Source organism: Melopsittacus undulatus, chromosome 1 (genome assembly GCF_012275295.1).
Source record: "Melopsittacus undulatus isolate bMelUnd1 chromosome 1, bMelUnd1.mat.Z, whole genome shotgun sequence".
NCBI lineage: Eukaryota > Metazoa > Chordata > Aves > Psittaciformes > Psittaculidae > Melopsittacus > Melopsittacus undulatus.
The window spans coordinates 121,655,581-121,683,575 of record NC_047527.1 but is presented as its reverse complement, the minus strand read 5'-3'; the positions used below and the strand labels follow the sequence as shown (position 1 = coordinate 121,683,575).

Genomic DNA, 27,995 nt, shown 5'->3' with positions numbered 1-27,995 from the left:
TCACCGCTCTCCGCAGCTCGGCGGCTGCTCGGAGCCGAGCTGGGCCGAGGCGCTTGCGGCGCGGCTTCCCGAGCGCTGGGAAGGGGCCCCGAGCCGGGCCCAGACGACGACGGCGGGCGGCAGCGAGGGGTCCTGGCGGCGCCATGGGGAAGCGGGACAACCGGGTGGTGAGTAACACGGGCAGCGCGGAGGGGAGGCAGCAGCGGGAGCCAGGGCGGCAGGGCGGCCGCTGCTGGGATCCACGACAGGCGCGGGCAGCGCGGGAGGGAAGGCTGTGGGGAGCTGGGCGCTGCCTCAGCCCTGGCAGCCGCACCCGGCGGCGGCCGAGCCGGCCCTGTCCGGCCCGCTGCCGTGATCCAGGCGCTTCGGGGAGGGCAGAAGGGTTCGGCCGCCGCAGATAGGGGGGAGAGGGGCCCCGTGGTGGCGGGCGGGAGGCACTTGAGGGCAGGCCGGTTACGCAGGGTCGGGGCTGGGGCCCGGCAGGCCTTGGGGCTTCGTGCCGCCAGATAACAAAGGCGGCCGTGCCTGCGGCCCCGCCCGGCCGGCACGGGCGGCTCGGGTGCCGGGGGTCCCGTGTGGGGCGGGCGGCTGCGGGTGCCTTGTTAAGTTCGGCTGCGGTCGTGACCGGTGCCCGCCTTGTGAGCTGCTAGTGAACATGACTGAGAGGCTGGCCTGGTCCTTGCGAAAATAAAACGTTCCCAGTGGGAATTGCAGCATTCGCTGAAGTAGCTCTGGTCCTTACTGAGCCGCATTGCCTTAAACTTAGCGTTCAGCTGTACCTGAGCAACTGGAAATGTGGCTTTGTGCAGAGCTCTGCTAACCTCGGGAGGCAGCAATTCAGATGGCCCGAAATGCACTTACACCTGATTGCAGAGCTAGATTCTGTACTGTCACCACATTCATTCCTCCTAGTATTTTTCTTTAAACTTTTTTGTACCAGTTAGCCATTCATCTTATGCTCATGTTTCATGTAGGCATTGTAAGTTTACAGTTAATGAGATTTATGATGAAAAACTTAATACTTTCTATTTTCCCTGTTTCTTTCCTCCTAGTATGTACTGTGAATACATTCAGATCCATTCAGTAGAAAGTTTTTGCTTACCTTGGTGGAATAATATGTAATAAACATACACATTATACAAATGGATAGTTGTGATTGCTTTATTGAGGCACCAAAATGATGGAATCTACTGAGAAGAGTTGACAGTGTTAAGACTGCAAGACCCAGCCAATGCTTGAAATGTATTGCCCTCTTATAACAGATTTGGGTGTCCAGTTATTTATTCTTAATTTCCTTTTCCGTAGGGCAGTTGGGATGCACGTAGCTATGCCATCAGATTTTTACGTTCTTACATAAGGTTTGTTATGCCATGATGACTGCTAGTTCAGACAACTTATAGGACCCTTTGGTTCTCTTCTGTGATCATAGAGCTTTCTACCTGTCACTTTTTTTCCAAGGTCCCTTCTTAAAATACGCCATCACTTTAACTATTTGGAGATGGAAAATTAATCAGGGGGATTTTACATCTGCAGGACACTCTCAAGGTGATAGTAGTTCGTATTGCTTGCCCAGAGAACTGGAGCTGATGGAAGGTGCCTTGTGCTTTTCAGGAGCATGAAAGCTATATAAGAAATACCTTTTAATGACTGCTGAGCAAAATGCCAGCAGAAGAAAATGAATGTGCAGACAAGCACTTTCTTTACTGAGGGTGCATTTCTGTGCTCTCTCTGGCTCGTGACGTGCAGTTTGGCAGAGTATTGGAAATACTTCTAAGAAATTGTTATTGGCAATGTAATTATTCATTAATAAACCTGTCTGAAATTATAAGAATGTGGTTTAAGACATAAATTTCCCGATTGTGAAACAGTCATCATGTGCTTGCTGCAAGAAAGCTAAAGCAAGCCACTGAACAGAGGATGCTTCCTAGATAGTTTCCTGGGGTCAGTTTAAGCAAGTAGAAAAACAACATTTGACAGTCATAGCCTCTTCCGCAGGTAGAGAGGGAGGTTTGCTGGGAGGCAGGCGGGTGTTCATTTCAGGTAAGCTCAGATGAAAAAGTTACTAATTTTTATTTAAGAGCAGCAGGAGATCTTGTTTTTAGGAGTAATAATTACATGAGAAGATAGAGCTTTAGATCTAAGTTCTGAAATGGTAACCAGAAAGAGTTGACGCACTTTACTCTCTGGAGTAAGCCAATTAAATTACATTTCTGTTGTCTAGTCAAATCTAGTGCACTGAAATTGCTTTTGTTTAATGAAAACAGTGTTCAAATACTGTTTTCCTCCACTGCTAAAGGAATACTTTTTCTACTTGAAGCTGAATGCAAATGAATATTGACTCACTTGTGGATTTGTAATATAATAAAATGTTAGGGTTAATAATGTGAATATATATCTTTAAGTCCCGTAACTACTTGAGTGTATATATCCAGCTGGCTACAAAAGAAAATCCCAAGCTTAGGTGGTGAGACTAAACTGATTTAAATTTGAATACCTCAGCTTTACCTGACCATGTTATTTAGTCTGTTTATATGAATTCAACAAAGCAAAGGCCCAAGAAATGGCAGCAGATATCACCCTTAAGAGTTGCAGAGTCAACTTGGGTCAAAAAATGGTCCATTTGAAAGAGTACTTGTGTTGCTCAGTGTGGTCCAGCTGATCCAGACTCTCTGTGGGGAGTGCTGCCCTCTGGCCCATCCCAGGCTGAGCCCGGAGACCCTCTTCCAGGGCTAAATGTACCCAGAAGAGCTGAAGTCACCAGCCTGCTCACAGTCCAGAAACTTGATGTGGCTGTGGCCACTGCTGCTCCAGTTGAGGGAGCAGGAGGAGAGGGAGGCAGCAGCTGCTGCTTTTGGCAGCTGTCACAAATGGTCATTTACTGTGCATGGTGGCTTCTGAATGCTTAATTTATGGACTGATAAAAGACAGTGTTAGACATGTAAGAGCTGCACATGTGGTCAAAGCTTTACCTTCAATCTGCAGAATGCTGTACTCTTAAAAACACCTCAGATTGGGCAACCAAAGTTAGAAATTGTTTTTACTACCTGATTTTACTTTTATTTTCTCATCTCCAAACTACTGACAGTAAGAACAGCGCATGCTGTGCTTTGCAAAAGTAAATTGTGAAGTGTTGGGATGGCGTAGTGACAAAACCTCATGACATAAGGAGGGATATGTACCTCTCTTTTACAAAAATGAAATTATTGTCATTTAAAAAAAAAAACAAAACTGTCTGCTAGATTAGAGTTTTTCCATAAACTGCTGAGGTGGATTGCGGAATCTAAGTTTTAAATGGATTTTTTATAACCTATTGCATTTTAAGAATGACTATGAAGAGGATGCATGGATTTGAAAGATGGAGCACCTTATAACAGTGGGGGTTTTCCCCTTCTTAAAATAGCCCTAAATCACAGAATCTTCATACATGTGTAATTGCAGTGAAGCACCACCACTTGCTTGCTTTGGTGTTACAGCAAGAAACTTTATGCAGAATTTGTGGAATCTACTGTCATCAATTTTGAGTAGAACTTTAAAGATATAGGATCAGTTGTCCCAGAGAGTGAGAGCTGAAATTTAAGTATGTTTTCCCAAGGAAGAATATTTCAGCAATCAGGATACTGTCCTCAGTTTGCAAAAGCATTGCTCAGGGAGGGGATTTATTGAGAGGAGCATGGTTTTTTTGTGAGTGAGTTCTTTCTGCTACAATATAGCTCACGTTCAAAGCATCTGAGTCTTTCTGCCAGACCAAATCAACTTGGTTTAGTTAAATAGCTTACATTTGTAGAAACAAGCCAGAATTGTTTGTCAGGGAGTGGGGAAAAATGTGACGAACAAAAAGGTCAGATTTTGGTATCGCAGCATAGCTGATAAGTTTTATATTTCTTTTTGTTGTTTAATCTTAAAGGCTTATATGAATCCCATAGCTATGGCCAGAGCACGAGGTCCTGCCCCAAATTCAGGACCAACAATACAAGACTACTTGAACAGGCCAAGACCAACATGGTAAGTAGCAATACTTTTCTGCCCTTCTGACCTTTGGAGTAAAAGATTTGTTCCCTCTGTACCTACTTCCTCTCTGAATACCCAGAAATAGATGTTGAAAGATTCCTTGTCTGGCGAAAGTATTCTTTTCTAGAAATGTATTCAATCCCCTCTCTTACAAACAACAGTATTTCATTGTAAAATGTGTATTTCTGGTTTGTCTTTAAATATTTTGGCAACAGTTTCTCAGGAGAGGAAAACTTCGGTCACTTTACCTCTGTCACAAATTCCAGTACCTACAGCCTGCAGATATATTTAGCTCTTAAACAAATTAATGTCCAAAAAAACCCAAGATTTTGTTCGTCTATTCTTAAAACACAATTTATCATACCCAGCAAAGCCATCACTTTGAGATGTTATCAACAACTTACTTCACATTCTGTCCATTTTGCCTCCTCTTGTAAGACATTAGAGAACAATTTATCTAATTGCAAAGCTAGCTTTAGATCTTTCAGAGGGATTTAGCTACAATACTTAAGTTATTAGGTTTAAGTTACTGTATGCATAACATCAAAGATGCTTTCATTCTTTCTGTTGGAAGTTCAGCCAAAGCTAAACTTCAAAAAAAAAAACTATGAAAAATTAGACACCGAAGAAGGTATTTTTAATTGTGAAAATCATGGTCTATCATTTTCTTTTATGTAGGGAAGAAGTGAAAGAGCAACTAGAAAAGAAAAAGAAAGGATCTAGGGCTTTGGCTGAGTTTGAAGAAAAGATGAATGAGGTTGGTAATGTTAATATTAGATTCTTCTTATATACTACATAATATTTCACTTCACTGAAACCTTTAATGAGTAAATGTTTTGGTTTATTCATATCAGAAGTTAAGGTTACCACTTAACCAGTAAGAGCTAAGTCTCAATTCAAAGAAACATATTAAAAGTTTTGAAAATTGTTGCTGAATAAAGCTTAGGCTTTTCATAAATGTAAATTAGTTACACAAATGCATGTATTTATATTGATAAATGAAACTCCTGTGTTCTCACGTATGAGAAACCAAAGTCTGTTGTGCTAATCTTCACTTGTTTAAGGTCACGCAATCTAAATATACTGAAAAGAGGGAATTTGTTACGGGAACAGACACCTTTGGCAAGGAATGTGCACATAATGTTAGTGTGGGAGATGGCACAAAGAATGGCCTTCAAGGTACAGAGAGGTCTATAAAGTACTTCTTTCACACTCATCCTAAACTGGCTGCATTCCATACTAGTTCCCTGCTATAAACGCAGCTGCTCTGATGCTTGTATTCAGTACCTGCTGGAGAGCAGCACAGTATAAGAACGTTTCACATATAACTCCTGTTGTAAACATAGGAAGAAATTAGTATACAATGAATTTAACAGTTCCTGTTCCTTCTTGAGTCCTGGTATCTTGAGATAAGATGCAAGCAGTACTTCTCATCATTGTGACTTTCTGGTTGAAGTAGATGGTGCTCCTTCTCTGCTACTGGAAGGGCATAGCTCCCATAGTACTCTTGCTGCACCTTTTTGCCTAAGAAGATATACCATGGGGGGTATATTTGGAGGGTCATGGGGTACTATTCTGAGAGGATTGGTTGCTCAGCACTCTGAGTTTTAGCTTGGTGAGTTAGGTTTAGTATTTTATTGTATTCCTTTCCTGTTTTATTTTTGCTTTAATGTGAAATAATGGAAACTAGCATGAATAGAAAGAAGATAACAGCCTTTCAGTATGGCAGAAGGGCAGGAAGGGATGCAGAGAGATGTGAAATGGCCATAAAGCTCCTAAGAACAAATCTGTGAATGGTTGAAAAGATTACAAGTCTCTGAATGAGGTGCTGTCTCCTAGTTCACTTACAGGCATTGTGCTTTTTTATTTACAACGTAACACTAGCACAGAGTTAAAACATTTTTAAGAGAACAGCTGCCTGATAAAGTAGAAGCTGTTGTTAGAGACCCCTGGGGTAGCTCTGGATAGCTGGTATGTCAAAGTATGTAATATTGCACAGATGTTACCTTGGGCTGTGGAAAAGCATAACACACAGCACTGTGTCTGGGCACATCTACCATGCCTCAGCAGCACTGTTCAATAAATTCACAGGATGCTGACTTAGGGATCTGTGTATCATACTGCATTGCACAGGTATAATCTTACTTAATTCCTGCTATTTCTGTCCCTTCAGCACAATATGTGGATTATTGTTGCTTTGTCAATACAATACCAATACAGCTTCATTGTGACAAAAAGGGAGGATCAGAATAAGAGTGAAAAAGGAGGGAGCACATGGTGGGTCTGACACAGGAAGCAGGAATAGCGCAGATTGAAGCCAGCAGGTTTTCAGTCTAGTGGGTGTGGGTTGGATGTTTCAGAGCTCATGAAGAGGGGATTTTAGATAGACCTAGAGATCTTGTGAGGGATTGAAAAGGAGAAATGAGAGGAGACTTTTATCCATGCAGTGTGTGCTTAGCCTTTTATGAAGATGTGTGTATCATTGTTGACACTGACAGAGCCTAGAACAGACACAGAGATACCCATACATTGAAGAATGGCCAGAAGAATTTGACTTGAATTTTGTTCCAGGTGATTTTAAATCTAAGACAAAATAGCAATTTTTCTGGTAGCGTCCCCTGTCTTCCCAAAGTGCTCTATAATGAACACTGTGATACATCACAGTTGATGACTTTCAAGATAAATGACAATCTTTTGAGTCTAAAGAACTTAAACATTAAGGTGTGGACTGACATGGTGTGTCAATGAATATTAATATTCTGTAAAATCAAATACATTATAGCCTTGGTTAACATTATATGTCATTTATTTTCTGTGGCTTTTGTAAAAACTATGATGTCAGGTAGAGGACGGGATTTCAAAAAAGATCTCTTAAAGAAAAGCTGTTTGGAAATGACACTCATGTTGCTGTTCTGTTTGGTTTTATTTTCAGAATTGGAGGAAAGAACTGGAAAAACACAGGGAGAAATTGCTGGGTGGAAATGAGAGTTCCTCCAAAAAGAAAGAGGTAAGTTATTTTCAATTTCATACAGTGTTGGAAGTGGATTTATCATTGATACTGCCAATACAGAATTTCATAAATATATTTTAAAAGTCACCATCAAAGTAGATAATCCTAAATGCACAACAGAAGAATATGATGCCAAAGTAACATTTGTTTTATTCTATTTTTAAGAAAAAGAAAAAGGAAAAGAAGAAATCTAATAGGGTGAGCAAAATTTTCAGTGTTCTAAGCTTTGGGGTTGTTCCTATTTGTCATATAAGTTTTTTTGGAAATGTAATTTTGAATTTAGCTGTTAACTGATTTGTATTTGAGGGGGTGGCATACATTTTGTAAGGAGATTTTTATTTCTGCTTAGGGAAGAAAAGAGCATTAAATAGATACTATTGAAAGAAAAATGTTAGAAGTTGCTTTTCACCATTTTATTTAAGAAAATATGTAAGACCAGCTTCTTGGAAGTAAAATTCCATTGATGGCACTTGCAAATGAAGAAATTTTAAAGGGAGTGTTTAGATGGACTTTTGACTATTTGCCAGACAAAATGCTGCATCTCACAAACTTCACTTTTTGTTGTGTTTGGTCAAGTTGTCTTCATCTTCCTCTTCTTCATCAAGTTCTGATTCTTCCAGTAGTTCATCTGATTCAGAAGATGAGGTAAGAGCTAACTTATTCTAACATGTTTTATTTGTGAGCCTTATTTAACACAGCTTTTGGTAATATATTTTAGAATATTGTTTGAGGTCTTGGTTTGCATAAAACTATTTAATGCATTTGGTACATATAATAAAGTTGTGAATTTTAGATATATACCTGTTGAAGAATATCTTCTTGAACACAACAAATTCTGCATGGCTGGCTTGTAAACTGGATCCATTTCTGGTTCCAGTTTCCATAGAATCCCATGAACATTTCCATAGAGTCCCCCATCTAATAATAAAAATGCAAACGTACCATTTTTACTTTTTAGCAAAAATCTTTGTTACAAATAGTGAGATTTTACAGCACACACTGAAATAATCCGCAGAATGTAGAGAACCTGGATTTTTCACCAGTTTCTGTTTTTTTCAATGCAGAAGAGTTATGAAGGTCCTCCACTAAAAGAAGCAATTGTAGTATACTTTATTCCTCAAGAGAACATGATAACATTTAGCATTCTTTACATTTAATGTAAGTCTTTACTGAGAATAAATTCAGAGTTGTGTTTTCCTTTTTGTCTACAATATTTGTGGATAGGATAAAAAGCAAGGGAAGAAGAAAAGGAAAAAGAAGTATCGCTCCTCACGGAAGTCTTCAGCAAGCTCGACTTCTGAATCTGAGTCAGACAGCAAGGTACTTATGCAGATGTGTTACCCTTGGCAAGTTTTCCTGAGCCATGTAACAAAGACATAAACATTTCTGACTTTTGCATATCTATTTTTTTTAATCTTCAAAATTTAAAGCCATGCATTATTGTACCTGGGCTGCACTTGTATCTTCCAGATGCAGTGAGGAATCTAACGTCACTGCCTCAAATGCCTGCCAGAAAGTATTTGATCTTTAGAAAATGAACATGTTTATTCCAGCAGGTTTAGCTGTTTTTCTGAATTCAGACATGCAGCTTGTGTGCTACTCAAATATTTAATTTCAATACTACATTAACACTTCAAAAAAAAGAGTGTTCTGTGAAATTCTGGTGAATATACTATTTAGTTGAACACTGTCTGTGAAAAGATACAGGTATTGCAGAATATTAGTGGCCAGAATATTGTCTTTCTAAATACCTGTGGACTAAGTAGTTTACTGTCAGAGAACTGAGTCTTTCCCAAATGCATATTAAATGGAGAGTGTCTTTCTCCTTTGCTGAAAGTAGAGCAATGTAGGTACACAGACATAGTGAATGAACAAAACAGTGGAGAAGATAACATGAGGCAATTTGTTCTGTTTTGTTGGCATTTTACTGTGTTACAGTGGATAGTAATAGTACTTCTTGCCTAAATATTAGTAATACAGCAAGTTGTTAAAATTCTTTGTGTAGGCTTTTAATCTGTGCATACCTAATTCAGTGTGGTATAAACTGTGATGAATCATGATTTGCGTACACCTATGAATTCGTGCTAATGGGAATTTGAAAACTTTTGTTACATAAAGGGACACAGAAGGACCCTTACTGCTATAATTGAAAGGCTGAAAACTCCATGGAAATATCTGTTTAACCCTTGCCTGACCAGCAGAGATGGGCATGGATCGAGATTCAAGACTTCGGACTACTATATGCTAGACATGTTATATGTGGTTATAGTAGTGATAGCTGGTATCCTTGCTAGAAGCTGTCTGCATGTACTTACAAGTATTCTGTTACCTGATTCTATACAGACCTTTTCACACTGCTGGTTCAGGAAATTAGCAGCTGCACCAAAATTATGGCTTTTTCATATTTTTCCTGTTAACTACAAGGTAGGAAGAACAACTTTGAAGAATGACTTTCAATAGGCAGGAAAAGACAATGGGTCAGACTACTTCTGGAATTTCTACCTTTTACCTAAAATAATTTTCTCATGGTTTATGTTTTCCTTTCTGTTTAGGACAGCACAAAAAAGAAAAGGTCAAAGGAAGATTATGAAAAAGAAAAGGTATTTTTACTCTTGAAATACTTGTATCAGAACTGCATTTTACAAATGTAATGGAGCATGCTCTCTCTCTCTAACATTGAGTGCTTCAAATTACACCTATGGAAATGTTCTGTCCAAAACTACACGGTCAGAAGGTATTCAGTATCCCCAGTCTGAGGGAGACTTTTAGTTGGTTCAGCTCCTGTTTTAGTAATTGTTGTTAGTGGAAATGGCTGGGTCGGTTCTTGTTATGAAGGTAAATGGAAAAAAGTATCTATTCTGCTGTAGCAGATCAGTTGCATTCTAGTATTTTTGGTTTTATCTTGAGCAGTCACATTGAACTAAAAATATGTGTGATGATATTTCTAGTGGCATGCTGGGTAGGATACTGGCTTATTGCTGTAAATTAAGGAACATCAAGCAGAGGATATATTTATCAAAATGTAGTCATAATTATAGATACTGTACTTATGGCAGCTTTGAAAAATTGCAGAGAGAAGTGTATTGGCTTAAGGAGAAATTGCTTTTTTCTGTCTTTTCTCAGAACATGAAAACAATCTCCTTCCCACCACCTCCCCATTTTATACACACATCAGAGGACTTTCTTCCTTCCATTATGTTTAATGCAGACAGTCTTGGTGTCCTAAATTTTAGTTATTTCTACCTCATGTGTAAATTAATTGTACTTTTAGAGCCCACCCTCATCATTCTCTCTAGTTGCCTTTCTTAGCACATCGGCCTCTACCACTCCAGTCAACAGTATTGACTTTGATCTACAAATTCTCCATTGTATAGGACAAATGTGTTGATTTTTTTCTTTTTTTTTTTTCCCTTTGCTCCTGCTTACATTTCATAGAATCATAGAATAGTTTGGGCTGGAAATGCCCTTAAGATCATCTAGTTCCAACCCCCCTGCCACAGGCTGGGATGCCTCTCATAGACCATGTTGCCCAAAGCCCTGTCCAACCCAGCTTTGAACACTGTCAGGGATAGAACATTGACCACTTCTTTGGGCAACCTGTTCTAGCACCTCACCACCCTCACAATAAAGAATTTCTTCCTTATATCTAACCTGAACTTCCACTGTTTAAGTTTAGATCCTGTTTTTCCCAGCAACATCTTTTAACTTTGAGTAGTTTCTCTTGAAGACTAAGTGTCTAACATAGCCGCTTAATGTACTGCTACTTTCACATATCTTCTGAAAGCAAAGAGCTTTTGGGGGCTAGAGGTCTTCCCCTACCTGAAGATCCCCCATTTGTCAAATGGGCTATAATGTACTTTTCATGAGTACTTTTGGGAAAGGATTGAGGTACCAATAATGGACTAAATAGCACAGCTGAGATGTGTGATTCCACCTTGCAGAAAGATGATTAGCAAGATTTTTTTTCAGTTTCTGGCTTTAGAAATTGGAAGAAAACAGCTTCAGTCTTAAGAGAACTTTGCCAGGTCCAGAGCAAGGAGAAGGATGGTGGTTGAAAATTAGCTCACCAGAGCAATCTCATGCAACGTTGAAAGGCCTGGCTTTACTCACAAGTGCTATTACTTTGTGTAGGAAGGCAAAACTCACCGCAGGAAAAGGAAGAAAGCCGATCGTGGTGATGGACCCTTATCATCAGAATCTTTATCAGAATCAGATCAGACAGAGGAGGTCAGTATGAAACCTCAATTTCAGATCTTATAATGCTTTTAGCTTACTGAATTGCATGAGTGAATGAATGATTTAGCTTAGGTTTAATATATTGTTGAAATTGTTCTGCTCTGTACATTGGGATGTGAGAGTGCAGCGCATTCAAAGTTACTTGTATTTTTCTCTTTTGTAAAAAGAATTGTTCAGTAGAGCTCCTACCACCTACAAGTCATTCTGAATTAATTCCCTTGAAAATTTCCAACTTTTTAATAAGTATTCAAATGAAACGAGGCTAAGTGATTGGTGTGGTGTCCTTCGCAAGATTGCTCTCTGAAGTTAGTGAATAGGTTGGCAGATTTAAAGATAGCTAAAATTCTATCTTTGTATCTCTGTTTTTTCTTATTCTATGTATAAAAAGCAGAGCATATTTCCAAATTGGGTGTTTATAGGATAATGCATATTCTAGAATATAATACAGATAACCAGTGTTTCTTCGTGGATTATTGTTCAGTCTGTTCTACCACTGTTGTATCATGCATTTATATGCAACAAAAGCTCAAACTTCTATGTAAAGTAGCATTGCCAAAGCTGCTCTCCTATTATATTGGATTTTTTTTTCTAGGTGCAAGTGAAAAAAAAGAAAAACAATGAGGATAAAGATAAAACAGCAAGTATCATTCTTACTCTAGTTTTAGGATATAAATACTCTGTACCTGGTTAATTTCCATTTCCCATGTTTCAATAACACAGATATTTTGTAGCAAAATTCTACTGTCACATGAATCTAAATTAACTATTTCTCTATTTACCTGCTGAAGTCACTTTTTCAACTGTAGAATTAAAGGTAGAAGGTAGCACATCAGTGCTGTTCCTGTGTTTAGTGATGGGCATAATTCTTCCTTGGTAAGCCCCTGTACCAGACTATGAAAAGGGCTTTAGGACATAATCATTGCAACATCTACATTAGTATAGTTCTTCTGCCAACCAGATAAAAAGCTATCAGCAACCTGTTACTTTTCTCAATTTTGTTGATTTGGTGAAAGTGAGAGGAAGGTTCAGTGGTGATTTATATAGAACCCAGATTCATCACATATACCGGAGGCTCCTCAAATAGGAGTATAGTGATTTTGAGATCCTAAATGCCGACTCAAGGATGTATGTCTCTCCCCTGTCAGCAGCAATGTTCCTAATTAGACATCCTAGTTGTCTAGATGAGTTGGACAAAGGGAAGGTTTATGTTAGTCATCTGAAAAATATGCATAGGAGTATCAGTAGTAATACACATTTTCCATGAAACTTGTTTGATTTTTCAGAATACTATAAGCTGTTTGCCGTAAAATTTTTAGTGATTGATTTTAATATTTTGCATAGAATTGTGTCAGTAATAGGTATAAAACAAAGCTTTTATATGAGGATTGTTTTGTTTACGTAATATCACACCTACTCAACAATTCCAGTTGAAATTCTGCTTACAAAAAGACAAGATTGTGTCTCTGTGTCTGTATTGTGTATCTGATCAGGATACTAACCTCAGTACTGAATCCAGTAGGGTTGAGTCTATTCATGTTTATAATCGAGATCATAATTGTTTTAGAATTATAGAATAGTTAGGGTTGGAAAGGACCTCAAGATCATCTAGTTCCAACCCCCCTGCCATGGGCAGGGACACCTCACACTAAACCATATCACCCAAGACTCTGTCCAGCCTGACCTTAAACACTGCCAGGGATTGACGCATTTGCAACAACCTGTTCCAGTGCAATTTTATTATAAACAAGGTGCAAGCTCTGGAGATTCTAGTCAAGTGTAGTTGAACTATTTAATTTTGCACAGTAAATATAAGCACTTACATTAAATTCTGTAAACATTGTAGCTATCCCCCCATACATAACGTGTAACTACTTGTCAAAGCACTTCCTTATTTGTCAGAAATCTATAAAGCACTGTAAAACATTTTAAGGATTAAGAAATTTAATGGTGACAGTGATGAAAGGTGTGAAACAGACCATGACAAAGGTAAACTGAAGACTGTTCATATTAGTGATGATTATTGGGTAAAATATGAATTTTCTTTCTGTGATTTCTCAGTAGGTTTTTATAGAAATATCTTTTGAAATGTCTTTGTAAAGATATTCCTTCTGTGTTCTCATTTTGCATTAACAGAATTAATAGATGGCAATATTATTATACAGTAGCTTCCATTTAATTTTATTATTTTTTTAGGATAAAACAAGAAAGAGAAAGAAGCACAAGAAACATGGTAAGAAGAAGAAAAAGAAGATTGCTGGTTCAAATTCAGATTCAGAATAATATTTAAAAAAAACAAGACTATCAACAGAAGTGCAATGACGAAAGGAAACTTAAACTGTGAAATGACAGCAAACTTTACCAAACTGCATGAGTTTTCCTGTGTTTTAGAAATACTCCCAATCTTTCAGTAGCCAGCCAGGTGCAGCTGTGCTGGGAAAGACCATTGTTATTGCCTGCTGCTTAACACATGAGGTACAACTTTTATAAAATTCCAGTAAGCAGTGTTAGATGTTTGAAACTATGTGAGATGGTAGTCCAGCTGAGGTGTAAAATATTGGAAAAGAAGAGTTAAACTTTTTAGATAGTAAAAGTAGTCTTTCAACTCATTAGTAATAGTCTTTATTTGTAAATCAAGACAAATAAAATCCCAAGTTCATCCTGCAGGTAACTATCATACATAAACTGTCAGAAGCTGGTGTCTGCTATGGCATTTACAAAATGGGAAATGAATTATAACATTTAAAATGCTACCTTTGTAGAAATGTTTATCTGCCCCATTACTGTCTTCATGCTTACAAGAAAGGGAATGCTACCATTTTGGCTAACTGATTAGGGTGCCTTTGATCCTTGCAAATCTCTGCTATTTTTAATCCATGCTGCATCTCTGATTCTAGGGAAGCCAGAACTGTTGTTGGCAGACTTCCTCTGAATAAGTAATTCTGGGCTTCTAAGCATGTGCTTCTGCATTAAGCAAGAGCAGTGGCATTTTGCAGTTAAACTGACATTCAAAACCTGAAGATTTTACCTCTGCTCCTTTGAAATAGCGATATATCTTTGCTAGTAAATATGCGTATTTCGTTTAATGTTATTTTGGTTTAGTTGAACACATCTGGCAAGCACTGGTAGCTTTCTTTGCATTATCTTTAGAATTGTTTTGCATGATTTGTACCATTTTTAAATTAATGAAATGCCGGTAATCGTTTGTTGTAACCAGTTCTATGAATTACGTTCCACATACAGAATTTCATGTATGTATTTAGTTACAGTTAAGTTCATTGCTGTGTTTAAGTGCACACTTGCTGAAGATATTTAGCATGTAAAAAGCAGGGTTTTGATACCTTAACAGCTTCATATTGAAGCTGATTTTACTCTAAGCAAGTTCAGTGGCAGACCTGTTACGTGATGTGTCTTGTTAGATAAAACAAACTACTGCCAGAATCTCATTAAAGATACTGTTTAAACAGTTTGTATTTATATTTTTGTACTTGAGGGCTACAGAATGTTGACCTAAATCAAAAACCTATTTTACTTTAAATTAGTTGCTTTAGAAACAAAAAAAAAAAGCTTTTATAAATTAAATGTGCACACAAGAAACCACAACCATTTGATTTTAGTTTTTGCATGAACTTCTCATTATATCGTCCACTGACATAGCCATTGCTGGGCCTACTGTTGGCCTTTTAGCTGCTGCCAATCCATTCTGAGTGGTCAACTATAGGTTGTACTCTTGATGCACCCTTTTTTCATTACACAGGTGCTAACTTAAAACTAACCTCTGTTGCATACAGATTTTTCAAATACCATATTGCCAAGAATTTCAAGACCTTTAAGACCTTGATTATATTATTAGTCTGCAACCTATAACTAAAAGCTAGAGGAGAAACATGATTTTGTATTGCCATTCTACAGAGAAATTTACTTCAGATTAATTCCTTGGGGAAAATACAGCCATTGAGTTGCAACAGTGTCCTTCTAAACCATAATAAGAATATTTTATCAACTATTTTATCCTATTGATCTTGATGTTACTGATTTAGACACCGTTTTGTCAGTGAGGTTAAAATAAAGGCAAGATGCAGTGAACAGTAGGGGTTTGGTTTGGGATTTGTGGTTGGTTTTGTGGGTTTGTTTTATTTTTAAGTTGTGGTGTTGCAGTTTTGGTAAAAGAACCTGTAATGAACTATAGCATAAATGCTCTGTCCTGTGAGATACCTCATTTGACTCTTACTCAACTACCTGCAACAGAAAGAAATAAAAATCAAAATGAGCCCCAGTCTTCCAAATACAGAAGCTGGTATGTCATTTGAATTGTCTGGATATTAACTACTTGTTCTGGTCAGCTGTGGGTTGAAATGCTGCTCTTGTGCTTTGGAAGTGGTGTGGCTGCCTAAAGGGCTTACACATGTTCTCAGTTCACAACAAAGCTGCTTTAATACCAGAGGTGAAATGGTTGGTTTTCAGTGAATCAACAATAGTGATTCCTCTTGTGTCCTTCCTGAAGGAAGAGTTAGAGGCTGCTTACAACCTTCAGCTTCCCCTTTGTTTACACACTCAGTGGGTTCAGGTGGCGCCAGGCAACCTCCATGCATGTTCCCATCTTCAGCAGTGGGACAAAGCAGGAATGTCAGGATTAAAGTATTTTTAATAGACTTCTGTTGTATGTAGTCGCTTTTAGCTCTTCTTTCCGAAAGCATTTTTACAAGTTTGAAGTTATGTTCTTTTCTGGAGCTGCTGTTTTCAAACGTACAGTACCAGTTTCCCTTTGCTTCCCTGCACGTCCGTTTACCTAAGACCTGCCAGTGACGCCACGAGGCCGCAGTTGCCAGGCCCGGGCCCGCCTGCCCGCGTTACCATGGCGGCCGCAGCGGCGGTGGTGAGCGGCCGGCTCCTCACCATGAGCAGGAAGAGGCTGCAGCAGCTGGTGGACTCCCTGGGCCACTCCACCAAGCACTGTGAGTCCCCCCCAGCCCTGCGGCAGACCAGCCTCCGCTGCTGCCTGAGCGGCGTTCGCCGCTGGCGGACACCTCCCCTTGCCCCTGTGTGTGCTCGTTCTGTGGCCTTGTTGACCACCCACCGCGGGGTGGGGAGGGGAATTCCCGCTGAGCCCTTAGGGGTAGGGGTACCGGGTGGAGCAGAGTGAGGCATATCGGTTTTAGGGTGAGCACCTGAGGTGACCAGGCCCTGCGGCTCCACTGTGCCAGGCATGCATTTTTACCCACTTAAGTGATAAAGTACGTTGGCTTGTGTTTTGCCTGGGCAGTTAATAAAAGTGAAGTGGAATGTCTGATCAAGCTCTTCGACAAGCTGGTGGCTGAGTCCAGCAGCCGCTTTGCAGCAGCCGGCTTTGACCGTAGCATGTTCAGAGACATTCTGCACAGCGCATTTGGCATGACGGAGGAGATGATGATGGAAAGAGGTGAGACTGGTGGGTCTAAAAAGGGTGGAAGATTCTAGTTTTACATTGTTGACCTGATGAGCATGCCTAGATGAGATAGAGCCGTCTTGTTCCTGCAAGGACAGCAAAAGAAGAGCTGTATTCAGGAGCTGCTGAGCAAAGGATATCTTCTTTTTCCTTATGAGGGATAGTTTTCCTTGTTTTCCCTCTAGCTCACGTGCTTGCACCAGGAGGGCCAACCAGAGGGGCAGCTGTACTGCGTTATCCTCCGGCTGTTTCTCTCCCAGTCGCTGTAGGGTCGTGACAGAAGAGGGCAGCATGGGGTCACTTGCCTCACCGATGCTTCCGCCGGGAGCGGCAGTGGCTGCTGCCGGTGAAAAGCGCTGTCTCCGACGTGGGGGGTCTTGGGCATGCCTACAGAGTGGATGATTTCTGGAATAGAGGCGCTGTGAACAGCACAGAGGGGGCTAGGCAAACAATAGAGGGAGATGAGAATAATGAGCCAAATAACCCCTTGAAAATACAGCGATTTCATGGACTGATAACATGAGGGCCGCATCAACAGTTGCTGTGAAAATCCCATGAATGATATCTGATGTACAGGTGTCTAGAGGAGGATATGAAGAGGCATTAGTCTGCTGTTCTTTTCAATTTCAGGCTGCCAAGAGTCATCCCTTGGTTAAGCTTTCTCCTGTTGTCTAGCAGGAGGGGTATTTAAATACTATAAAATGAAAACTTGTTGCCATTTTATGCAACAAGGTAAGTGGGCCTTGGAATATACCTTACATGCACACTTTGTTTAAAATTATTTTAATGCTTACATGCAAAGGGACTAATTTCAGTTTAAAAAGCAAACCTGTTGTTTTCCAATTCTAAAATGCTTGGCACTGGGTGTAGGGTGTTCTAGTAGCCAACTTAGTAATTAACATTCTAAAATATGCATTATTATAGATATTAGTTGATGCTTTGAATTATATCTGGGATTTGAAGTACTATATTGTTAGCTGTATGAATAGTAAAGCTGCAAGATTGAAAGGTTCTTATTTCAGGGAAGGGAGAAGAAAGATTTTTGGTACATGAAAGACAGGAGGTTATTTTACTTTGTATATTTAAAATATTTATGTATTGTTCCCAGGATTACTTTAAGATTTTCTGTGGCAAAACCTAGTAAGTAAGATCTCTTCCTGTATTGCAGATATGCCTCAGTGAAGGGGTATTGTGATTTATTTGGTTTACATCTGCATGGAAGCATACTTCTGTCGTAGTTTAAATCAGAAAAGCAACAGATCAAACAAGATGTCTTATCCCAGTAGGATTCTGGAATGGCAGATCAGTAAACTGAGGGGTGAAATTTCCTTTGTTGTTACATCTTAGAAAGATCCAAGAAGGGTTATCATACCTTGGTCAAAGCAGAGAAACATCTTCAGAAAAAATATGGGGTTATATTTTCATTGAACTTAAGAAAATATTCCTTTGGGTTTCCTTCTTGTATACATTTCAAATGTATCTAACACACTTCCCAGTGTTCCGCGCTTTTGATAGAGATAACAACAGCTGCATCAGTGCGACGGAATGGGTGGAAGGCTTATCAGTATTTCTCCGTGGGACACTAGAAGAAAAGATCAAATGTAAGATTTATCTGTATGCTGGTATTTAGTAGTAATCATTGAATTTGTGATTATTACTTGTCGCTTCTATTAGAATTTAGTAGTTACTCTTATGAAGTATTTGGTGATTGAAGTTTTCTTCTGTATAGCTTAATGCAGTGAGAGTTCTGAAATGGGTTCTCTGATACAGAGATTTTTCTGTGTAAACTGCCATTATCATAGCTGCCACCTGATTTTGTTGCTCACGAAAACTAGCATTTGAACTTGTTCTACAGCACATAGTTTTGACAGATTTTTGTATTCACACACAAAATTAGAAAGACACAGATGGAGCTGAAGGTTAAGTTTGGCTACATAGCACAGTGTCAAGCCAACCAAGACCTGTGCCAACATTCATTTACTGGCACAATGGGAACACAGCAGCAATTGCATTAATCCCAGCAGTTCTTCAGCTTGGAAAAATTGATGGAAAAACTGAGTCTGTTTGTAAGATGGTCATGATAACCTTTACAGTAATGATGGAGAAAGATGGGGGAGATAAAACAGCAGGAACTCTAAAGAAATAGGGCATGTGGGGAGTAAAAGTAATAGAAAAAGGATAATGTCAGCATGTTGTTTCCATAGTGCCCATACTTTAGCAACAGCTATCCCTAATGTATTAGATAAATCCATCTGAAAAGTGGTCTGGGATGTCACAACACTAGGATGTGTGCCCAGGATAAAATTCAGTATGTCAATACAACCACAAGCAGTAAAATATGAAGTCCTGCACTATAGCATATACAGTGTGTAGTGATACACAGTGTTGTTTGTCATAAGTATACACCAGTACAGTTTTTCACTGCAGACATTGTCAGGAAAAAAAACCCACAAACCTCTTGTGTTCCAAAACTGAAGAGGTTGGTTTGTTTGCTTAAATAAGTTTTGTGAGAGATAAAAGTATATTATGTAAATTGTATTTACATAAAGTAAATAGTATTTATGTAAAGGGTATTATGGTTGTAGATTTCTGATTCCAGGAAGGTAGGAACAATTAGGCAGATAAGTGATAGCTGTCTTTTTTGTGCTAGTACAGCTGACTCTTCCTTTTCCTTTACTTTCCTAACCCAGTTTCTAAAATAACAAAGATGTGGTTTGTATGTGCAAATTCCTTCTGATACAGACAGCTGGTCCCTGTCGGAGACCAGAACCTTGTTTATATTCTAAATAAAGAACTTCAGAGAAGTTAAAATCTGTAAGTTATTATGGTTTCTGTGGGCTGAAGATGATTTATTTGAGCAAAATTGATTTTCACTATGAAAGGCAAATAGGCAATGTATATGAAGTATTATATATGATAATTGTGGCTCAACAAATATTCTGTACAACATACAATTCACATTTTCTGTCTATAGGTAACAGACAGTTTTAATGGTGTGTGATACAGTATGTATGAATTTAAAATTGGTTTATCTTTCAAAAAGACTGTTTTGAGGTTTATGACCTGAATGGTGATGGATACATTTCAAGAGAGGAAATGTTTCAAATGCTGAAAAACTGTCTTCTCAAACAACCATCCGAAGAAGATCCTGATGAGGGAATTAAGGATTTGGTAGACATAGCAATGAAGAAAATGGCAAGTATTTACTTATTATGATACTTGAGTGTCTTTCAAACATTCATTAACTGAACCTTTGAGCTTCCCTATCAGGCAACAAAATAATGGGTCTGATTTACAGTGGGATTCTGCACCTCAGAGTTAGTTACATACTTTGCAGAAACAAGTCTCCTAAGGAAAGCCAGAAATGTACTCCAGATCTAATGAGTATCCTCACATGAAACTGTTAATTTATTATGTGAATGCATTACAAACTTTGTGTATAAGCTAGCATGTGTATGTGTGCATACACACATGTGTATGCCCAGTCAAAATGAGCCCAGTCAGAAGTGGAAAATTCAAATGCATGAGCTGCATTTATTCCAGTGATAGGCATCTGCAATAGCTTTATTATTAAGTAAATGTGTTTTAACAATTGCTCCTGAAATATCTTTTACTAATTTATATCTTCTATTAGAATAGTAATCTCAAGGTTATTAATATAAAACGTGTCTTACTATGATTAATTTAAGATATCCAGATCAGCCAGGAACTGTTTCAACATTTTCATCAAATCAAGAAATATAACCTCCCTGCCTATTGTGGTGTTTAAAAGATCTCACTTAAAACCAGATCGTGATGCTCAACTCTTTTTATTCAACCCCGTCTTTTCTATTTTTCAAAGCCACTCATTTTGCACGCCCTCAGTGAAAGGTTTATCTTATCCATAGTTCTTGACCATGCTGAGCCTAGTCTTATGCAGAAAGCAAGCTATGAGTTGGCAATTTATTCAGTTTTGGAGCCACCTACATGCACAGCTTTCCTGCAGGCTGTTTCCAGAATGATCACCCTCATGTCTTGGGCAGTTGATAAGTGAGCTGTGCTAGTCCAAGCACTATGCTCTAGATATAATGAACCTTCTCATGTGTAAGAATGCATTGTAAACAAATCATGTACATAGTCCCATTTCGGTTTTTCCACAAGAACATAATAAGGCTCTGACATGTGTTTGAAGAATGTCCAGATCTGATTTGGCTGCTGGGCAGTTGTGCCGGTAGGATATTGCTGCCATCTTAACTGAACAGCTATCAGGTATCCAAAAATACATTTGTGGAGTCCATCACTCAAATAAGTAAAAATTGCTCTGAGTAATTGCCTGTAGGTACCATGGCACTGTGCCTAAGCATACACCCAGTCATGTGATACTGTTTTCGTTGCAATGGACATGTTCATGCCCTGCTCTCTCTTGTGTTGAGGGGTGTAAAGGTAGAGGGTACCCAGCCATTTCTGTTTCTCTGAAACATCCAGTGGCAGGTTTTCTTGTTCAGGGATCTCTGCCTACATAGCTCCTTGCCTCTGCTTTTCTGGCCATTATAACTTGTGCTCCCTGCACATTCACTAGCTGTGATGGTTCCATGGCTTGATCTTCACAAATTTTGATTTGGCCATTTGCCTTGAACGTTAATCAGATGCACCCATCAATCTTAACACCTTAATTTTATATGGTTTAAAGAAGTACTTATGCTCACTGCAGCATTTGTTTGTGTTTTAAGCTGCCATGTCAGTAGAAACAGGAGGTTTTCAAATTGTAGAACTGCTAAAAACACAAGGCTGGTTTTTACACCTCAAGGAATATTCTGCTATGCTGAGATTCTGCAGTACAAAAGAAGTGGGCTGGCATCAGTGTACTCCACCATATGCTTCTGGGTGCTGTATGTGTAAAAGACAGGGCAGGAGTGTACTATAGAAACAACTAAAGTATTTCCAGCCTCATGAATAGGATGTAGGAATGTACTCATTATGTAAATAGATACATAGAATATATCCTAACATTTTCTCCTCCTTTTAAGTCTCCTAATTGTAATTTATCTCAGTGCCAACTGTGATTGAGAGTTGTCCATGCAATTATCAGCTCAGCCTCTTCCTGTGATAACGTTAGGCCTTCTCTGAAATTCTGTTAGCATTTGAGATTATAGTTGAGCTTGCTCCCCCTTCTGTGCCTGAGGTAAAGGCAAATAATACAGAACTTGTGCAGCAGAGACTGATGGCCCAAAGAAAATAGTATTTTCATACTATCGAACTAAAAATAGAATCCATGTCAGTAAAACACCTGTTAAAACAAAAATTGTTCCTACAAGTAATTGCCCTTTGCTGAAAAGTTGCCTTCCTTTTGTAGGACTATGATCATGATGGCAAGCTTTCTTTTAAGGACTTTGAAAAAGCAGTCAGAGATGAAAACCTTCTCTTAGAAGCCTTTGGACCATGTTTGCCAGACATAAAGGTACATCAACAAAAACAAAAGTGCAATACTATGTACTTTTGGTAAGGAGATGAACATAGCATGGTATCAACTGTCATTACCTGGGGCTGCTGAAAGTGATAAATGCTTCGGCTGTGAGGTATGGAGTGAGGTATGTCAAGTTGACCTACCTTTCACAGCACTGATGTTTCCTTACACAAACATTGGTACAAAAGAGCATAAGAATACAGTTACTCCATGTTTGTCTGTCCCAGGGCAGCAATATAAAGAATGATCCTCAGTGAACATCCTCTCAGATTAAGAAAATGAGACCATTCGCTTGAACTTCTTATGCCAAAGATCTCAAGGAATACAACTCCTTTTATTTTTCTTCCATCATCTCAATACCTTGAGAGTGTTCTTCATCTCCGAGTATTGCACGGCTGGTTTTTAATTACACCTAACTCAGCTTTATTAACAATCCATCTAATTTGGGGTTGTTGTTTGTTTTGGGTTTTTTTTGGGGGGGGGCTGGGGGGAAAGATGCTCACTTCCTCAGTGTTAAGCTCAACTGTGGAGAACATTTCTGCTCTAGAACAAAGAACTTTTTCCCAAATCCAATAATAGTTACTCTATTTGAACTTATGTCATTTTTAAATACTGAAATTTGTGCCTTCATAGAGATGTAAAAGCAAAACTCTGAAATACATGCAGTGGTTCCTAGAAACAGAGGAGCTGTGTAATGCTGGTGAGATGTGGCAAGTTTTCGTTCACTGGAAACCTCTATATCCTGCCAGCTGACCTGCCTGGCAGGCTAGAAGACAGGAAGTCATCTTGTAGCCAGAATTGCAGGGGGCATTGTATCATGTCAGCTGCAAAGCAGCTGTTTCCAAAATGCTGGACTTCTGGCAGATTTGCCAGGGTTTGGGATAAAACAGGGAAGTACTTGGTTTTGTACACCAGTGAAAAGGTTTTTGAAAAGTTTCTGGACAGAATTACATTCGCTAATCAGCACAGAAAAATTACTAGTTTTCTGTAACCTTAACCTAGCACTGGGTTCATCCCCCCAGCACCAGTTCTGCTGCCCAGAGGTGGCACCAGATCCCTCCCACTCCAGGATTGTTACAACACAATGCTGTGGATATTTGTCACATCACCAAGAGAAATTTCACTCTTTTACATTAAGTCATACTACACTCTGGCATTCCTGCTCGCAGTCAGTTTAACTCATTCTGCAGCTGGACCTTCTTGCCCTTCATGCCAGATCATTCCCTGGTCACGTTACCACAGCTGAACAGTTACAATGTGAATTTCCCCTCAGCTATAACTTTGAATGTTCTGATGGGTCATTGATGCTATCAATGCTAAATCAGAATTTACCTTTTCTAAGCCAAAAAGCAAGAGGTATCCTAACTGCAAGGACCTGCACTGCTTACACAATTCAGTTTAGCATCCTTTCTGACTGTATTTAAATCCTTCAGTTAGTTTAAAATGAATTTTGGTTTTGTTTTTTAACAGAGCCGTATGGCATTTGAGCAGAAAACCTTCCGGGAAAGCTTGTAAACTGTAACTCCCAGTGGAATATTGCTGTAAAGAGGTTCTTTTCTTCACCATTCTGCATGGTATAGTAAAAATAGGAACTTGAAACTCTTATTAAGTTTCAGTATCCCTTTACTGTAAAAGCTAATGAATAAATAAAATTTACTTCTATTACTCTACCTAAAAATGAGTTATGAAATTTGTTACAGGATGAGGTACACAGGGAAAGACTGTAGTGCAATGATAGTACATTATAATGATTTATAATGTAATAATTTATAATTATAATAAATTATTCCAAGAAACAACCTCATAACAATTTTTAACAGAGAACTGGAAATACAATATAAAATAATTTTATTACTGACATAAAAAGTATTTTAAACTAAATCCTTTGAGGGGAAAAAGGAGGACTGTAAGAAGATGGTGCCAGCAGTATCTATATTCTTCTTCTCTGCTTTACAAGTGGTTTGGCTGAACTACCCTCTGGCTTTTCCACAGATGTTCTTGACACAGAATCAGCTACCTAAATTGGGAATAAAAAAGAAGTCTTAGTAAACTGTAACCACTCCTTTATGCTAGTTTTAGAGTAACACCATCTCTCCAAAATTTGAGTATTGGGAGGGATGTATTACTACAATCATACATGTACTGAATTTTCCTGCCGGAAAAGGGGAAAAAATAGCACCAGAGGCAGCACTGAATACAACAGTTGAAACTCAGAAAATGGAAGTGCTCACAGTACTGTTTTTGTATATTAACCACACAAACAAATTTCAGATAGTTAAGAACGTTTTGTATCTTATCACCCCTCTCCCTACCAGAGGTGTTTTCAAAGGTCGAGTATGCTTCTGAAATTCAGATATGTGTTTTGACACGAGCTTTAGAAGTGTATTTAATATAAGGGGTGTTTATTTATCATTTTGACTGGAGATAAGCTCTTTTAAATCAGTCTGTTAGTCAGTCAAGAAAACTTTTTCATATCTTAATTTAAATGGGAAGTTATTGCAGGAGTGCTTGACCTGCTAATAGATTAATATCTTCCATAAAAGGTTATATAGCTTAAGACAAGCTTCTCAGAGTAGAATTTGTGGTTCTGTACATCCTAATGCCGTAAGTAGTGTTGGAGCAAAATCACATTGAACTCTGACTTCATTATTTTTCACTCCTTTTCAATCAGAAACCAGGTACAAGTATCACACTGGATTCAGCAGGACTACCTGCAAAGTTATTCTGCCTCCCCACGTGGAAAAAAAAAAAGGTGTAGTTTACTAAAAATCATGAAGGACCATGTACTGACATTTGTACTTTCTGAAGTATCGTGTCAGAGGTATGGAGTAGAATTGCCTGCAATATTCTGCATTATGAAAGAGTTAAACAGTAAGAATGACAGATAAATTGATAATACTGAGTACACGTTGATTTCACTTTTCTTAGAGTCTCTCTTTTTATGGATAACAAGCACACGATACCTGTGTTTGAAAATGAAAACATCAGAAGTTGCAGAATCCATACCTCTTTCAACTTAGTTCGAATTAATGTAGCTGAGGTATTCAGTGAATCATCATCCAGATCCACTTTAGGTATTTCTGGTAGCTGTGGACCAATGATGACTTCAGCATTGTCCATACTTTTTCCAATGAGGGAAAACTTGGTACCTTCTTCTCTCTTCCTCTTACGTTCTTGCAGGTGAGTTGTCCGAGGCATAAACCGACTGATTCCATTATCAACCAGAACTGTCCTTTGCTGCATTAAGGAGTTTGGTGGAGTCTGTTCTACTGGATGTGCATTTATTGTTAGGGATGTGTTTTGACCAAAGTGCCCAGAAGTTTCAGCAGAATTGTTATCATACTGGGGAAATGTCAACAGGCTCTGACTGTGATTCCCACAGGGATACCCCATGCTGTGGGATACCCCAGGAGAACTTGCAAAGCAGGATGAATCCCAGTTACCGGCTGCATGTGATCCTGATGTACTCCATGGACGGTCATGCTGGGAGTTCTTTGGGACTGTCTTCTTAGGCCCCTCTACTTGCTTTAACACAAAGCAATCTTTGAAACAACAGAAAAAGCAGCTTCACTATTTCAAGTCATTATTAGTTCTAACACATAAAACCCATTTAAAGCAATTACAGAAGCAATACCAGTAATACTCCATTTTCAGCCACCTTTCTGTGATTCTTTTTTCCCAAGTGGCACCTTTCAAGCTGGAGTTTCCCATGCTAGTCCCTCTGCTGGTTTGCAAGAGAATGCCTGAGCAGAAGTATTTCTGCAGTTTTGAGAACACAAGAGTATTTCTAATGTTGCAAATCAGCAATTTTTACCTCAGTTATGAGTTCAAGGACAGGCTGCCTTGCAACACTGGTAAAAAGAAATAGGTGTTTTGATGTTAAAAATCAGTGATTTTACTCCCTTTCAACATCCTCATGCAATGAATAGTAACAAAGTACATAAGCACAAAACAAGAGAAGCCTGTGCTCAGCAATTTGCTGATTTCTCAGCTGGCCCAGGCTTCAGTGCTGCCTGGGAACTCTGCAGTGCAGCAGCCTGGGTAAACCCGGTCCATTCCTGGCGTTCCTCAGGGCCAATATGCAGGCTGGAGAATTTTTTTTTTGTTGAAGGCTCTGGAATAGTCTCCTTCCTTACAAAACGCTCCCTTTGAGCATGCCTGAATAAGCAGGAACAGAAGTGAAAAAGATGATCCCAAATTTCCTGCCAGTGCTTGAAATTTCTGATAATGTTTTGAAAAGAAAACTTCAATTATTAAGGCTCAAGCATTTCTTTTAGTCTAAACCAAAAATGAGAAGTTGCTTTGAAAAAGATCCAGCCCTCTATATATTGAAAAATGTCTCTAATCTGCTGCAAACATACTGAAAATGCATCCATAAAAGTGTTAACTAGTCAGCTAGTTAAAAAGTTCTTTCTTTAATGGGCCCTTCAACCAAAACCTCACTCACCCACCCCTGAAGTGAGATGTTAATATTCTGTAGAAATTTAATTACAAACCTCTTTGATTTGTTGCTTTTGCGATGTACTTTCTTCTATCCTGCAACTTCTCCCTAGTTTCTTGGACTGTTTCAAACTCTGGAGCATAGCACACATGCAGCAAACTACCAAAGAAGCTTCGTTCATCCATTTTTTTCTTGGCCACCCTGGAGGGAATTAAATGGAATTGGCAAAACAGGATTTTACTTCAACTCTCCAGAATTTTAATGGATTGTAAATAAAGTATAAAAAAGATTTTAAAAGCAAGAGGCAAATACTGCCCTCTCCAGTACCTTGCACATTGCAGTTTCTGGAATTTTATCAGATAAACTTCAGTAAATTGCTCTGCTGGATATTCATCTAGAGCATGATACTCTTCAATGGCACCGTATAATGCAAATTGTTCAACTAATTCCTTCATAACCCCTAATGCAGGAACTCCTTGTATTAGTAAATAACGAGATTCCAAGTTGATCGTATAAACCTGGGTGGGGAAAAGAAAAAAAAATGAGTATTATAAAATGTTCACATTATCGCTTTGCTGCCAAAGTAAGCAATTTTCTCTCTGTTTTCTGTTGTTCCTCAAATCCTCTCAGAATGCTGAAATCCACCCTGTACTCTGTTTGGACTTCAGACTCTTGAACAAGCTTTCTTTCTCAGGCCAGCCCTAGAAAGTGCCGTTCAGTGCACTGTACATTAACTACACATATAGAAAGCAAGTCCACCATTCTCCCTGCTGTCACAAGAAGCTCCTCCTATGCGGAAGGCAGGGCCCACCTAGAGCCGCTGGCGACCAGAGCTTCAGCACAAAAGCAGCCGAGGGCAGCGGCCCTGTGCACCCAGCTGCCTGCTGGCCATCACGTCCCCTGGCGCTGCTCTGCATCTCTCGGGCTGAATTTCGCACGGAACCAGCCTACTCGCGCCACATACATTTCTACACGACTAATTTACAAAACGTAACGCGGAGTTAGTAGGTTTACCAAACCCAACTCCAACTCTTCCTTCGGGCGTCTAACAGATGTCAGAGCCCTCGCACCGACGCACCCCGCAGCAAGGGGAGAAGAGCTATAGCTACCCGAACGGAGACAAGCACTGAGGAGACCGGCGGCGCCACAGCTGGATCAACCCGGCTGAGCGGCCCCTGAAGCCCCGAGGGGCAGACCCGGCCCCACCTTCACGGCTCGCGGCCTCCGCCCCTCCCGGTACTTGGCGCGCGACTCGCAGACCCCCAGCTGCGTGTGGTGCTTGCAGGCATCGCCCAGCCCGCCGCCGCTACTACTGCTGCTGCTGCCGGCAGCCATCTTCCCATCGCCCACCGCGCCCCGCTCAGGCAGCTCCAGCTGCTCGCCGACGGACCGGTCAACACACAGAACTCTCATTGGCTCCCGCTGAGGTGATTAG

At 39.5% G+C, this 27,995-nt stretch overlaps 3 protein-coding genes across 6 annotated transcripts; 2 read left to right on the top strand and 1 right to left on the bottom strand.

Moving 5' to 3' along the window:
* The first annotated feature begins 7 nt into the window (after positions 1-7).
* Positions 8-14,720, top strand: FAM133B (family with sequence similarity 133 member B). Of its 2 annotated transcripts, XM_034067237.1 has the most exons (12): positions 121-167; positions 1,306-1,358; positions 3,905-4,002; positions 4,687-4,765; positions 6,941-7,015; positions 7,184-7,216; positions 7,595-7,663; positions 8,243-8,338; positions 9,571-9,618; positions 11,150-11,245; positions 11,847-11,891; positions 13,448-14,720. In XM_034067237.1, the coding sequence occupies exons 3-12, from the start codon at positions 3,911-3,913 to the stop codon at positions 13,532-13,534; spliced, it is 720 nt and encodes a 239-aa protein (XP_033923128.1). In that variant the 5' UTR covers positions 121-167; positions 1,306-1,358; positions 3,905-3,910; the 3' UTR covers positions 13,535-14,720. The 2 variants fall into 2 exon arrangements, with proteins under 2 accessions (XP_033923121.1, XP_033923128.1); XM_034067230.1 differs by lacking the exon at positions 1,306-1,358 and having other exon boundaries at positions 8-167.
* A 1,428-nt stretch (positions 14,721-16,148) lies between these two features.
* CLXN (calaxin) lies at positions 16,149-23,662 on the top strand. Of its 2 annotated transcripts, XM_005152928.2 has the most exons (6): positions 16,149-16,206; positions 16,515-16,670; positions 18,173-18,277; positions 19,720-19,871; positions 22,009-22,113; positions 23,590-23,662. In XM_005152928.2, exons 1-6 carry the CDS (start codon positions 16,149-16,151, stop codon positions 23,632-23,634), a joined length of 621 nt encoding a protein of 206 aa, XP_005152985.2. In that variant the 3' UTR covers positions 23,635-23,662. The 2 variants fall into 2 exon arrangements, with proteins under 2 accessions (XP_005152985.2, XP_005152986.2); XM_005152929.2 differs by lacking the exon at positions 16,515-16,670.
* A 195-nt stretch (positions 23,663-23,857) lies between these two features.
* On the bottom strand, positions 23,858-27,896 carry RBM48 (RNA binding motif protein 48). Of its 2 annotated transcripts, XM_005152930.3 has the most exons (5): positions 27,767-27,896; positions 26,888-27,078; positions 26,616-26,761; positions 25,126-25,661; positions 23,858-24,136 (listed from the first exon to the last, which is right to left on the bottom strand). In XM_005152930.3, the coding sequence occupies exons 1-5, from the start codon at positions 27,893-27,895 to the stop codon at positions 24,050-24,052; spliced, it is 1,089 nt and encodes a 362-aa protein (XP_005152987.2). In that variant the 5' UTR covers position 27,896; the 3' UTR covers positions 23,858-24,049. The 2 variants fall into 2 exon arrangements, with proteins under 2 accessions (XP_005152987.2, XP_030908315.2); XM_031052455.2 differs by having other exon boundaries at positions 24,020-25,661.
* Between the last annotated feature and the right edge of the window lie 99 nt (positions 27,897-27,995).

Coding starts and splice junctions, on each gene's coding strand:
- FAM133B (XM_034067230.1), top strand. CDS start 144: ATGGGGAAGCGGGACAACCGGGTG. Junction 4,766..6,940: donor TTGAAGAAAAGATGAATGAG/GTTGGTAATGTT, acceptor TTTTATTTTCAG/AATTGGAGGAAAGAACTGGA. Junction 11,246..11,846: donor AATCAGATCAGACAGAGGAG/GTCAGTATGAAA, acceptor TTTTTTTTCTAG/GTGCAAGTGAAAAAAAAGAA.
- CLXN (XM_005152928.2), top strand. CDS start 16,149: ATGAGCAGGAAGAGGCTGCAGCAGCTGGTGGACTCCCTGGGCCACTCC. Junction 16,207..16,514: donor GGGCCACTCCACCAAGCACT/GTGAGTCCCCCC, acceptor TTGCCTGGGCAG/TTAATAAAAGTGAAGTGGAA. Junction 18,278..19,719: donor ACTAGAAGAAAAGATCAAAT/GTAAGATTTATC, acceptor TCTTTCAAAAAG/ACTGTTTTGAGGTTTATGAC.
- RBM48 (XM_031052455.2), bottom strand. CDS start 27,895: ATGGCTGCCGGCAGCAGCAGCAGTAGTAGCGGCGGCGGGCTGGGCGAT. Junction 26,762..26,887: donor CAGAAACTGCAATGTGCAAG/GTACTGGAGAGG, acceptor AATTCCCTCCAG/GGTGGCCAAGAAAAAAATGG. Junction 25,662..26,615: donor AAAAGCAACAAATCAAAGAG/GTTTGTAATTAA, acceptor GTTGTTTCAAAG/ATTGCTTTGTGTTAAAGCAA.